The sequence below is a fragment of the Schistocerca piceifrons genome, chromosome 5 (genome assembly GCF_021461385.2).
Source record: "Schistocerca piceifrons isolate TAMUIC-IGC-003096 chromosome 5, iqSchPice1.1, whole genome shotgun sequence".
NCBI classification, from domain to species: Eukaryota; Metazoa; Arthropoda; class Insecta; order Orthoptera; family Acrididae; genus Schistocerca; species Schistocerca piceifrons.
The window spans coordinates 153,281,940-153,295,984 of NC_060142.1; the positions used below are offsets into that span (position 1 = coordinate 153,281,940).

Here is a 14,045-nt window from a genome sequence, read left to right on the forward strand (position 1 = left end):
AGAAAGTGGCAGCAAGAAACCATAGGATTAACACAGTCTTTTGCTCTGAATGACAGATCGAGACAGGTTTGAGGACAAGGTCGACTCCGTAGGAGGTATACATGATTGCTTCCTAATAAAAGGGGACAGTGGAGGTAGCTGGAGTTGAGAGCAGAGACCCTGTATGTGAACTGCAATCGCAATTCCAGCACTGGACCTGTTTTGTGATCTCCCTACTAGGAAAAAAAGACACAGTAGTTTGGATTCTCAGTGGTGCAGTGAATGTGTATCGCATAAGTGAGCAGCAGTTGTTGGAATCTGATTTGTAGAGGGGAAGGAGGGTACACCCTAGCCTCCACAAGTAGGCTTCTTGCAGGGCTGGTTGATCAAAAGGCACCTGTTGCAAATTGGACCCCACACTGGTGTATTGGGTCCTGCATCTGCAATGCTGATGGTGATGCTGACCCATATGCCAAACTCCCATGACCAAGACGGGACAGGATCAGAGCTTTGTAGGGATGCAAGAGTGTAGAGTGGTCAGCGTCCCAGCTGGTGTTACTGAGGTAGCAAAGAGTATTAAGGTGTGAACAGCATGTTTGCTTTGCACAGATGGGGAAGCCATGTCAACTGTGCATCAGAGACCAGTCCTAAAAAGTGATAAGACTCCACCACATTGACTAACTGCTTGTCAAGGTAAAATTCAGGGTGTGGATGGACAGTATGACAGTGACTGAAGTGTGTGATGCATGACTTAGCAGCCGAAAACTGAAAGTCGTGGGTGACAGCCCAGACTGCACAGTTCATATATCACCTTGAAGTTAGCACTCAGCAACACTCAGGGTAGAGGAGCAATAGTAAAAGCAAAAAATTGTCAACACACAGAAAGGGCTCCAAAGCTGCAGCCAGAACACTGATAGCTGCTAGAAAAAGGGGCACACTCAATACAGAGCTCTGAGGGACCCCATTATACTGCATTTTGGGGGAGAGGGGGGGGGGCACCTTGGGAAGCATCAACTTGAGCCCAGAATGTACAGCGTGACAAGAGTTTCACAAATACATCAGGAGTGGGCCCCGGAGGCCCCACTCATGTAAGGTAACGAGGACATGGTTGCTCTACACGGAGTCGTCAGCCTCTTCCATGTCAAAGAAGACAAGTGATAAGACGTAGACACAGGACAAAAACTGATTGGGTAGCAGACTCCAAACAAACTGTCAGCAGAAGAAGAGCCTTAGCGAAAACTGCCCTGGGACAGAGCCAAGACACTGAGACTCAAGGTACCAATACAGCTGCTGGATCACCATACATCTCAGTAGCCTGCAGAGAACATTAGTGGGCTAATTGGGCCACAGCTCTCTCTCTAAATGGGGTGTTCACCCATCTCAGTACCGGGAAAATCACACTTTCTCGCCTTCCAGACAGGAACTCACCTTCATTCCATACATGGTTGAAAATGACAAGAATATGACATTGACAATACACTGATAAGTGTCTGAGCATCTGGCATTGGATGTGGTAAGTACCTGGAACTGTGTTGGGGTAAAGGATTAGGGCACTGAGGAATTCCAACTCACTGAACGGAGCATTAGGTATATGGCTTCAGGTGACATGTTGTGGAAGGTAAGTGAATTCACTCCACCTACTGTTTGAGGATTCGAAATGCAGGGTGATAATTATCAGACATAGAGGCTCGAGCATAATGCAAAGCAAAATATTTAGTGACAGTACCTAGGTCAGTGTTGACACAATCATTCAGAGAGATACGAGGAACACCTGTAAGGGACTGGTGACAACAGAGGCATCGAATCTTCACCAAAACCTGTGAGGGAGCGGTTCATGGTCCAATGTCAGGAACATAGCATTTCCAGTATTCTCGTTTCTGTTGCTTTATGAAGTGGCAAACCTGGGCATGGAGCCACTGAAAGCAATGTGCAGCATCAATGGATGTCACTAATGGCTTTGGGGAGCCTGTCTGTGATCCCTAATGACCACAGTGATTTCAAGGGTCAATGAAGGTACTCTTTTCAGACATGGAAGTCCTGAGGAAGAGGAGATCAGTAAGTCAGCTGCAAACAGAATTTCTCCACTTTCACTTTGGTGAGCCACACCATGTGGCAGTGTGCTAAGAGGTGATGGTAGAGGAAAGGAATCCCAATCAGTTTTGTTAAGTTCCCCTCTGGCTGGACCCCCATGCAAGTGACATCAAGGAAGGGTCAAGACAATCAGAAATTGATCACCGTAAAATGTAAACTTTCATGACTGGAAATGTCCCATTTCATAAAATGTTGTGGGCTCTTATGTCATGGTCGAATGGCTTTCACATTTAAATCTAGTGTTTCATCCCCATCTGCAGAGGACGTTTTCAAATGTGCACCAGCCTCCCACCATGGGGTGACAGCAACAATGAGTGACAGCAACTGACAAAGGCCAATTGCACTTGAGTAATCAACACATGTGAAGTCACACCACTTCGTGGGAGCAAGAGTAAAAATGAAATTTTGCTGCAGTCAGTAGCAATCCTAGGTGTAAATCAGACACTCAAGGAAGTTACAAACCCCATTGGAAATGTTCTCTGCAGATGAGGACAAAACATTGGATTGAAATGTGGTATCCATTCAACCATAGCATAACAATGCAGAATATTTTATTTATTGTAAAATGATGACTGTCACACTGGTCATCATGGACTCCCCAATGGAAGGAGGGGAGAACAAGTGGGCTGCAAACGGAAAAATCAATGGCTGAGTAAGACCCATATGCCACACAAAGGTGAGTGGAAATTCCAGTATTCAAGGGCCAAATACTGAGCTGTGAAAGCAAGTTTTTGATAGCTTTATGGTGGTGAGTAGACATAGTTCCAGCCCACAAGGTGCTGTGGGCATTAAAGTCACCAAATATTGGAACTCTGGGGAAGCTGAGTAAACAGTGCAGACAATACATTCTAGGACATTTCATTGTCGGGAAGAAGACACACATCACAGATGGTAAATTCCACAGACATCCTCACATGAACAGCCACAGCCTCCAAAGTTGTATCGAGTGGCACATGTTCACAATGGACAAGAGTCCAGAACATATGTGCAAAAACCACCAGACACTCTAAAGTCAGCATGATTAAAACAGCCCCAATAGGCACAAAGGCTATGGATACGCATTGCTGGGAACCAAGTTTCCTGGAGAGCAATGCAAAAAACAGAGGAAACGCATAAGAGATGATGAAACTCAGCCATGTGGTGCAAATAACTGCTACAATTCCACTGGGTGATTATGCTATCAGTATTCTGTGGGGGCACAAAGGAACCAAGGAGGCAGGCCATGTCTCAGGGCTGATTGCTGCCACCGGTTGTGAGGAGATGGCATCAAGACACATTGGTTGCAAACCACAGAGAGAGAGAGAGAGAGAGAGAGAGAGAGTGTGTGTGTGTGTGTGTGTGTGTGTGTGTGTGTGTGTGTGTGTGTGGTGCAAGGAGGGGCATTTGGGGCCACTATGGACATTATCTTGGAAACAGAGGCAGAGGCAGAGGCAGAACATGCAGAGCCCGGTGGCATCGGGCCCACCGAATTCCCTTTGCAGAGAACTACTTCTTGCCCTTCTTCAGCTTAGATGATTTCAATGTATGCAAGGACTTGTCTGCCTCAGAGTCTGGGATAAAAGAGGAACACCAAGTCATATGACCTGCTCCTTCTGCCGTTGGCTGGCATCTGGTTGCACATCAGCAGATTTTTGGGAAGGGAGTGTCCCAAATGACCCCATCCTGGAGGGGTGCATTACTTCTCCATCATTCTTGGGAGCTTCCAGCTTTGATACTAACAGTGTGATCCCTGCATGGTAAGGGAGCTACCACTGTGCAGGTATTTGATGACCCCCACCACAATGGCTAATGTGGAATATAAGCCACATTGGAAATCTGGAAAATAAACAGCAGGTCAAACCCAACTTTGGGGAGAATATAGTTAAGAAAAGTTGTAGAATGCTGGAAGATATACCAAAACTAAGCATAATTGGCACCAAGAAGACCATAGTGTAATAGTAGATGGATAGACTTGCAGCAAGGAAAGGGAAATAGCACTACAATGGACAGAACCACGTGGTGGCCAAGCACGTACTCACAAAAGAGATGTGAGCCCCATCGGAGTAAAACTAGAAAGGTACATCGTTTCAAATTCTTTCATAAGAAGTATAATATCGTAGTCATCTTACAAAGTTTCTATCTACAAACTAGGAGGGCTGTTCAAGAAGTATCCAACATAATTTTTTATTGCTGAAACCAAAAATGGTATTGCACACACTCTTTGTGTTTGCAGGCATACATAGTGTGACTCCCCCCCCCCCGCCCACGAGTGTAACAGTGTAGCTTTCAACAAACGACCACGTGTAAGGCGTAGTTGTCAGATTTTGTGTTGTGGGCAAAATGACAGAAAAAGTGGAACAACATTATGCATCAAATTGTTTTTAAGCTTACCAGTTTTCAAGCTGAAGCAATCCACAAGATTCGACAAATGTTTGAAGATGAAGCAATGAGTACCAGACAGTGAAGAGTGAAGCACATTCACTTAGGCCCTCAACATCAGCAAATGAGGCTGTTATTAATCATGTAAGGATCATGGTAATGTAGGACAGACAAATCAAGATTAGATAAGTTGCAGATGAGGTTAAAATTAGTATTGGATGCGTTCAATCCGTTTTAATGAAACATTTGGACCTCAGGAGAATTTTAGCAAAATCTGTGTTAAAGGTGAGCAGAAGCAACTTTGTTTGGAGATCGCACAGCACATGCTGATACTGTGAACAGTAATCTCAACTTTCTTCACACAGGGCTCACTGGTGACGAGTCCTGGGCTTATGGTTGTTATGACCTAGAAACAAAGTTCCAGTCATTGTAATGGAAGCATCCATCATCCCTGACACCCAAAACAGCAACACGCACCCACAGCAAAGTGACAGTCATTCTGACTGTCTTTTCTGACTTCAATGGCACGGTCCATCATGAGTACGGCCCAGAAGGAACTAACGTTAATAAGGAGTACTACCAAAAGGTTCTGCATCACCTCTGTAAAGCAGTGAGATGGACTTGAGGACAGCAGGCAGTTGGCACCTTCACCACAATAATGCACTTGCTCATTGTTCTCAATTAACTCAAAGTTTTTTGGTGAAACACAACACAGCATGTGGTTTGTCAGCCTCCCTACTCTCCTGACCTAGCAATGAGTAACTCCTGGCTTTCCCCTAAACAAAAAAAAGACACTGAAAGGAACCAGAGTACAGAACTAGGAACATATTATACAGAATTCGGTGGAGCAGCTGTGCGCCCTACCAAATGAGACTTTCCAACAATGCTTCTAGCATTGGGAGATGTGTGTAGAACCAGAAGGGCACTACTCTGAAGGTGACTAGTGTCAAACAATTGTATTTCAATAAAGACAGATTTTATAAATAAGAGTTGGATGTTTTCTGAACAGCCCTCATATTAACGGAGTCAAATAAAATTTCTTGAGCTTTGAATACATAATACACAGACAATGTCTTGAAGCATTAGCAACACACATTATTATTCAGACTTTTTCCTTCATGTTAATGTCTTACAAACCCAGCATTTTCTGTTGGCACATTGTCTCCTCTTCAACAAGATACTTATATAATTTCCTGAGGCCAATGCCAACTTTCGTGGTAGATCACAACATTGCACAGCACCAGGGTTCAAATTCAGAACACACAGAGTTCTGCCAATTCTCCTTTATGAAGTGTAAACCATAAAGTATCTTGCGCTTTCCTGCATTTGTTCTGATAAATTTCCACAACTTGTACCCATAATAACTTAGTTGTAGTTTAAGAATTAGTTACATAATTAAATCTCTAACTTTGCAAAAGAGGTGTGCACTGTAACAAAATTAGCAGTTAGATGTGGGCACAAAATTAGGCCACCCCCTTTTCTGGTTACAAACAGATAATGTGACTTACCCAAGCAGGAAAATGAACTCTTGTGACACTTCTGGTGCTAAAAAATCTTTCCTGTTTTACAAAATTCCACAGAAGCTATCATAAATATTTTACAGCACCAGAGCCCATGTGGAAAAAAGATGGAAAAGAAAATGACTTAAGCACAATTTAAGCATCCATGCTAGAAAAAACTCTCATTCTGCAGTTTAGAAAAAGAATGTGTCAGAGGGCTGTGTCGTATACTAGAGGCCACACAGCTCTCACTGAAAATGAGATAAGAGGGAATTTGCAATGGATTGTGGACTGCCCCCTCCACACCACCTGTTGGACTGCAAAGGTATAAAGTAGATTTTATTTGATATTATTCTTTAAGAAGTCCCTGTCATTATAACCAACTTATCAAGACAGGAAGCTACTTTTCAAACAAACTTTTTACTGTTTAAAGGCACAACATACACAAACATTTATTGAATTACTACATTGCAAAGGACTAATCTAAATGAGTTCAAATTTGTAAGACGAGTAGCAGAGTGACGATATGTGACAGACTGCTGAACATAGTCCACATACTGCCACATCCTACCCCCTTCTCCCTCACCTTAACTTATTTGAGTGGAAAGATCACCGTTATGCCAAGCCTAGTCAGTGAAAGGCTGTCAAACAAAGAGAAAATGTGAAATTAAGTGCCAGTAAGCCTCAATGATACTGAATGATGCCATATCGACATATGAGTTAGTACTGAAAGGTTGGAATGATCAGGCACCAGGAAATGAATTCATCATATCATGACATTGTGGCTTATAAGGACAGTCTGCTACACACAATGTGCATGTAAAACCAGTAAATGTGTGGCTTTGACTGGTGGCATGCATGCACTTGCATTGGTTTTCACTGTTCAGAAACCATTAAAAAGAAAAAGCAGACTGTAATGGTCACTTTGTCATGTTTTTGGCATATTAAGTGACAAATCAGCTTTCCTGAATGAGACCTGCTTTAACCTGCTCTATAGTAGTGACTGCATAATGTTAACTACTACACAGGTGACTACAACATGTCAGCCTGCATTTTTGAGTAGCTTATCACACAGATGCCAAGAACGAGTGTTAAGGACACTTTTGAATGCATCATACTTTCTTCAATCCCACAATCTTAACTCCAACTATTATGTAACAGAAGCTTTGGAGCGCAAAGTATTGCCCCTCCCAAAGACAACTTCACATGCAATCTTATGGAAGTACAATGCTTAGCCACGTGGGGTGTGGGTGTCCAAACAAACAAGAGAACACTGATCAGCTTCAGATCAGGCCTCATTTAGCTAGTGGTAGGGTCCATATGGAATAGTGGGTTAGCTAGTGTACAGGTAACCATTCAGCTCAGCCGTATTCCTATGAGATACATCTGTCATTTAAGTGGAAAAATGTTATCCTGGGGAAATAAAAGGATCCTTTTGCTGGTAAACAAATTGAGTTTCACTATGTTGTCATGATATGTGAAACTTAATAATCTTGCGATATTAACTTTACCTAATGCACTAAGATCAAATATATTTTTTGTTTGTTTATAATTTGTTTTTTATTATTTTATTAATGCATTAATATGTACTAGAACATTCACTCCCCCTGTACCCCGTGCATCACAGTTCCCAAATAATAAACATAGAAAACAAAAAAGTGCATTGCCAACATCACATCCATAGATCCAACTCTTTTCATACACTTTCATACTAAATTTCCTCATAGACTCACTTTTTCTACCACCACCTATAGCCTTTTGACTTAAAGAGTAGTAATTGTAACTAAATTGAATATATTAATGTTTCATATATGAAATTGGACTGCTTCGATATATTGAACCACAGCACTACAGGACCGATACATCAACAGCTGCTAAAAAATCCCCCATACTCTACTTGTACCCCATACTCTACTTGTAAATCTTTAGAGAGTGTTTCATCTTTTCCTACGTCTGACTCAGGTGAAATATTCTAGCAACTTGAAACACTCACTTTCTCCTCAACCGATCTATTCGAAAAGAGCCTCTCTGGCAACACCTAGAGAATTTGCCATGTTGCTTGCACAATGCTTTATATGCTGTGAGTAAGACAACATGCTCAGTGTCAGCAAGGATACAGCCATACCAGAGCATGCACAGTCAGAAACAGTCAGCTGCATCCCTTCTATGAGTTGGATCATAATGCGGCTGACCATCATTTCAGCACTCGATGCTGGTTTCTAGTTATCGCAGAGTGAGAGAGCTACAAAACATGTTTTTGTCCATTTTATTTGAATGACAGCACACATTCAAAGAAAAATGGTCTAATTTTTGAACAATTTCCAGCTCACATTTGAAGAGGAATGGTGCAATTTCTGTGCAATTTCCAGCTTGCATTCAAAGATAAATGGCATAATCTTAGCGCAACATTGGTAGTGTGCTATAGCAAGTGATCATCGGCCGCCACTGCCAACTTCTCTTCTGAAAATTATATCACATTCACGATTTATACTGAGTACCGTAATAACTATGATAGTTCTAAGACCTTCTTGTCAACAGTTATTGAATAAGTAATAAAATATGTACTGTTTGGCCATGATTTTTAGATACTCTAAAGTTATAAATACTAGGCCCTACCTCATCAATTTGATCTGCATCTGTATCCACTTCATACACCTCATCTTTCAGTTCCTCCGATTTTAGAATCCTGTAAAACAAAAGTGATTAAAAGTTCTCATAAAAAATGGTAAAATTAGTACAAACAGAATATGTTTAACCATGTACAGTTTTACTAGTCCCTTTAAATAATGAATCAGGGAGTAGAAAAAAGGTGTGCTTCACATACAATGTGGTCAATATAGGAAAGAAGAATGTAACTAGTTGTGACTGCTGGATGATAATATTAAGGAGCAACAAATATAAATACTACATGATGTGAACTGCACTTAAAACAAGTATTTGACATATTACTCATCTCTGACACTTAACATTCTGAAAAAATATCAAGAAGTCAATGAGTGCAGTTCTTAGCATCCTCTGACATTACTGAACCAATATAATTGACAAAATACATGTTTGCTTTAGCTTTTAAGAAAATACAAGTAATTTTTATTATGAAAAGACACAAAAATGTTCCAGGAATTCTATTAAATGGATACTTCATAAATGAGAGAGAAATGGCTAATATTCTGGGAACATCATTACCCACATGACAAATGTTTTCCATGATTAATCTACAGCAAATTTACGAAATGCAAGCTACATACTTAAGTTCTCATTTAAATGAATTAGTTCAGTAAATGATACCAAGACACCGGCAGTCTGGTATTTGACTATTGTTCCTTCATTGTTTATTGTTTGAAAGAATAACAGAACGGTAATAATATCTAATATTGTCTTTACACACAGCATGTGATGTGTGTAGTATTGTTAATAAAACATGTAGGAATTCAATAATAATGTCACCAATCTACAGGTAACCACTCATTATTACAAAAACTTCATAAGATCCAATATATAAAAAATAACACTCACTTAGGTAACTCAAGGTATGTTCCAGAATATGCACTGTATTTGTAATGGATCAGATTCCAGTTACAAGTATAACTTTTCAAACATTCTCGTGTAAACAAACAGCAATCTGATGTTTCATAGTTTACAGGCACACTATGGTTAGTTGTCCTGTATCGTCTAGGAAGCACAACTTGCTAAAACAAAACAAGATAGCAAAGGAAACTAAGTAATTCAGCACTAATTCCCACGATTCAACAACATGTATTAAAGCTAAGTTTATTACTTACAGACACATCATCAGCAGGATAAAGTAATAGTTCTCGCTGAGGATCGTTTTGGAGAAGTGTCTTGTTTTTTAAAATGAAAGTTTCAAAATCTATTGGGTCAACCAACTGAGGCTTGTTCTAAAATCAAGAGCACAGAACATCAACCATAAATATATGTTTTCATTAAAGCATTACACAAAATTATAAAATAAATAAGGACAAATCTTTGATCTGTGTACTTACAACAGAAACTCCATATTTGCAACAAAACCACATATGCTGTAACAAGACACATGATGGATAAAGTTATAAACAGGAAAGAAATACATAACCTACTAGTACAAACACTGACAGCGCAAAACAAAGAAGGAACCAAAACACTCACTAATTCCACACTGATCAAGGAGTTTACACATCATTTGCAAATTTCATGATCTGCTGCCACTTTGTTCTATCTGACACTGCTTCACTGCACACAGTGTTATCCACTCCCAGATTTCAGCTTTTTTTTTTTTTTTTTTTTCAATTCCTATAACAGCCTTGTATCTGGGTGTTTTACCAGTCTGCAGCTATTCGGGCCATCTCTTCTCTCAATTACTGCAGTGCACTCTAGTCAAAGCACTCCATTTCCTTCAATTTTCTTTGGAACAATATTTTTTAACTATAAATTTTCTTCTTATTACAAATTCCGTAGCTTAATTTGATTCTCAGTGGCTTCCTGGTTATAACCACACCATGGCTTATATACGAGGGTAATCCCAAAAGTAAGGTCTCCTATTTTTTTTATAAGTACATAGACCTGTTTATTTCTACAATGGTTTACATCAGTTTACAGCTTGAACATTTAGCTATTTTTCGACATAATCACCATTTTTATCAATGCATTTTTGTAGATGCTGTGGCAGTTTTTGTATGCTCATGTCATACCAGCTTGCCGCCATGCTGTTCAGAAAGTTATGAGCCTCTTCTTTCACCTTGTCGTCGGAGCTGAGTCGCTGGAACCACAATTAACGCTGACAGGTACTGTGAGAGACTGAAAAAACTCAAACGGGAAATTCAGAAATGGAGAAGAGGAATGTTGAACAAGGGCGTACACATTCTCCATAACGCTCGCCCACACATCGCTCAGCAAACCGTTGCTCTCCTACAACAGTTTGAGTGGAACATAATCACCCACCCACGCTATAGTCCTGACTTGACACCCAGTGTCCATCACCTGTTCCCTAGGTTAAAAGAACATCTGGCCAGAAAGCGATTCAGCTCTACAAAAATACATCGACAGAAATGGCGATTATGTCGAAAAATAGTTCAATGTTCATGCTGTATACTGATATAAACCATTGTAAAAATAAACAGGTCTATGTACTTACAAAAAAATAGGAGACCTTACTTTTGGGATTACCCTTGCATATTTTTCACCACAATGCATTCAAACATTATTAGCTTCTCTCTTTTTTTGATAGCTTCATGATATTGAAATGACATGGAAGGTTCTTTGTTTAAATTTTATTGGCATAATAAATATGTCCTTCAAACTGCACCAGGACTGTGATCCACATATTGTCAATAACATTTTCTTCATTAGCTTGTCTGTTTTTTGTTATTTCTCTAATCTGTTTCAACTGTTCCATTATTATTTCCCATTCTTTATGGTTTCATCATCCTGATTTTTGCTTCACCACTCTTCAGTCCCAATATTCAGTGCATTCCCCATAACACTCCCAATTTTTTCACCAATTACTGATTTCTGTAATAATCCTGTCTTCCCAATGCAATAATCGTTTACTGTTTTCATTTCTTTTTCAACACCAGAATAAAATTAGGAAACACAACTGATACAACCTCATCCAGTGAGTTGTCAGTTATTATCTTCAGTTAATCAGCTAGTATTCTACAGAATTTAACATTTTCATTACTTCATTTAGTATGTCTCTTGATGATTAACATATATCTTACGGTATCCTCATTCCTTTCATTATACTGTAGAGAGGTTTCTGGATGCAGTAGATCATCTTCATGATGATGGGTTGATCTAATGCAAAATCATGTCTTACAGACTTCAAACAATGGCGAAATAGTCACAAATATATGCTAAAAGATGTCCAGACAATGTATTTAGCGCCTTAAAACCAGACAGAGTTCATGGGAAAATATGATCTGCTTAGTACCAAAATGATAGGAAACCTAAACTTATACATAGGGACAGGAGGATGGTTATCTCTGATTTGATGAATACTGCTGAGAAAATGACTACTGAACTTAATACGCATCTGGAGGGCACAGTGTGAAGAAAATGTTTCATCTACATCTACATCATATTCCACAAACTACCTAATGTTGTGTGATGGAGGGTACTTTTTGTATGACTAACTGAGCCCTCCAACCCTGTTCCAATCGCGAACAGCACATGGGAAGAATGATTGTAAGCCTCTGTATTGGCTCTAATTTCTCAAATTTTCTCCTCATTGTCATTATGCGAGACATGTGGGGGGAAGCAATATGTTGTCTGACTCTTCTGGGGAAAGTGCTCCGTCAAAATTTCAGTGTAGTAAATCTCTCTCTGATGCACAATGCCTCTCTTGTAACGTCTGCCAATAAAGTTTGTTGAGCATCTCCATAACGCTCTCTCGTGCCAACTAAATGACCCCATGATGAAATGTGCCACTCTTCATTGGATCTTCTTTATCTCTTCTTTCAGTCCTATCTGGTAGGGATTCTAGATACATGAACAATACTCAAGAATCATTCGAACAAGCGCCTTATAAGCCACTTCCTCCATGGATGAGTTACATTTCCTTAAGTTTCTTCCTACGAATCTGAGTCCAGCATCTGCTTTTCCCATTATTTGTTTTATGTGGTCATTCCACTTAAGGTCACTCTGGATAATTATTCCTAGATCTTTTATGGCAGATACTGTTTCCAGAGGTCTGTCATCAATAGTGCAGCTATACAGTAACGGATTTCCTCTCCTATATATGGGCAAAAATGTTATATTTATTTAGTTCAGGTCATCTGCCAGAGCCTGCACCATTCATCAATTCTCAGGAGGTCATTCCAAAAATCATTACTATCTTCTGGTGTTGCTACTTTGTTACAGATAACTGCATCATCTTTGAAGAGCCTTAGAGAGCATCCAATGCTCTCTACTAGATCATTTATATAAGCTGTCAACAGTAATGATCCTCTCTTACTTCCTTGGTGCACTCCGGCAGTTACCTTCATATCTGTTGATTTTGTTTCATTAAGAACAATGTGTTGAGTTCCGTCTGCAAGGAAGTCTTGAATTCAGTCACAAATCTGCTCTGATACTCGATAAGCTCATATTTTTTTCACTAAATGTCAGTGCAGGATGGAGTCAAATGCCTTCCTGAAGTCAAGAAACGTGGCATCAATCTGAGCACCATTCTCTACAATGCTGCAGATCTGATGGAGGAAGAGAGTGAGATGAGTTTTGCATGATCTTTTTTTTATAGGGGACATTTTTCTTCTCCAAGAATATCTAATTCTTGAGCATAAAACATGTTCCATAATTTTACAACAAATTGATGTCAATGATATTGGCCTATAATTGTATCCATCCATCCTATGGGCCTTCTTAAAAATGGGAGTAACCTGCACTTTCTTCCAGTCATTACTGCCAGCAAGGGAAAAAGTTCTTTTGCATAATCTCTGTAGAATCTTATAATTATCTCATCTGGTTGGTTGGTTGATTTGGGAGAGGGGACCAAACAGTGATGTCATCGGTCCCATCAGATTAGAGGAGAATGGGGAAGGAAAGCCGGTGTGACCTTTCAAAGGAACCATTTCGACATTTGCCTGAAGCAATTTAGGGAAATCACAGAAAACCTACATCAGGATGGTCAGATGCAGGTTTGAACCGTTGTTCTCCCAAATGCGAGTCCAGTGTGCTAACCTCACTCCGTCTCATCTAGTCCTGATACCTTTCCACTACTAACGATTGTTGTTGTTTTTCTATTCCGCTATTGGTTATCTCAATATCTGCCGTTGTAATGTTGGTATGACAATTGAAAGGCGGGACCATGTTACAGTCTTCCATGGTGAAACGATTTCGGAAGACCAAATCCAGTATTTCGGCTTTCTCTCGGTTATCTTCCATTTCAGTGCCAGTATGGTAATTGAGAGAATGAATAGATGATTTTGACCCACTTACTGATTTTATAGATGATCAAAACCTCTTAGGGCTTTTATTCATATCGGTTGACAATGTTTTATTTTCAAAGTCATTGAACGTTTCTCCCAATGCTCTCCTTGCCCTCATATTCGCTTCATTCAGCTTTTGTTTGGCAACTAGGCTTTTACTTCTCTTGAATCTGAGATAAAGTTCTCTTTGTGTACACAG

At 39.9% G+C, this 14,045-nt stretch overlaps 1 protein-coding gene across 1 annotated transcript in view; it reads right to left on the reverse strand.

Annotated features, from left to right (window-relative positions):
• Positions 1-14,045, reverse strand: part of LOC124798092 (dedicator of cytokinesis protein 9) — a 340,161-nt gene that overhangs the window by 297,693 nt on the left and 28,423 nt on the right. The window contains exons 2-4 of the mRNA XM_047261335.1: positions 9,707-9,823; positions 9,441-9,613; positions 8,544-8,613 (exon numbers count right to left, since the gene is read on the reverse strand). Of these exons, the coding sequence (XP_047117291.1) occupies positions 8,544-8,613; positions 9,441-9,613; positions 9,707-9,823 (360 nt within the window). The remainder of the gene's footprint in view (positions 1-8,543; positions 8,614-9,440; positions 9,614-9,706; positions 9,824-14,045) is intronic.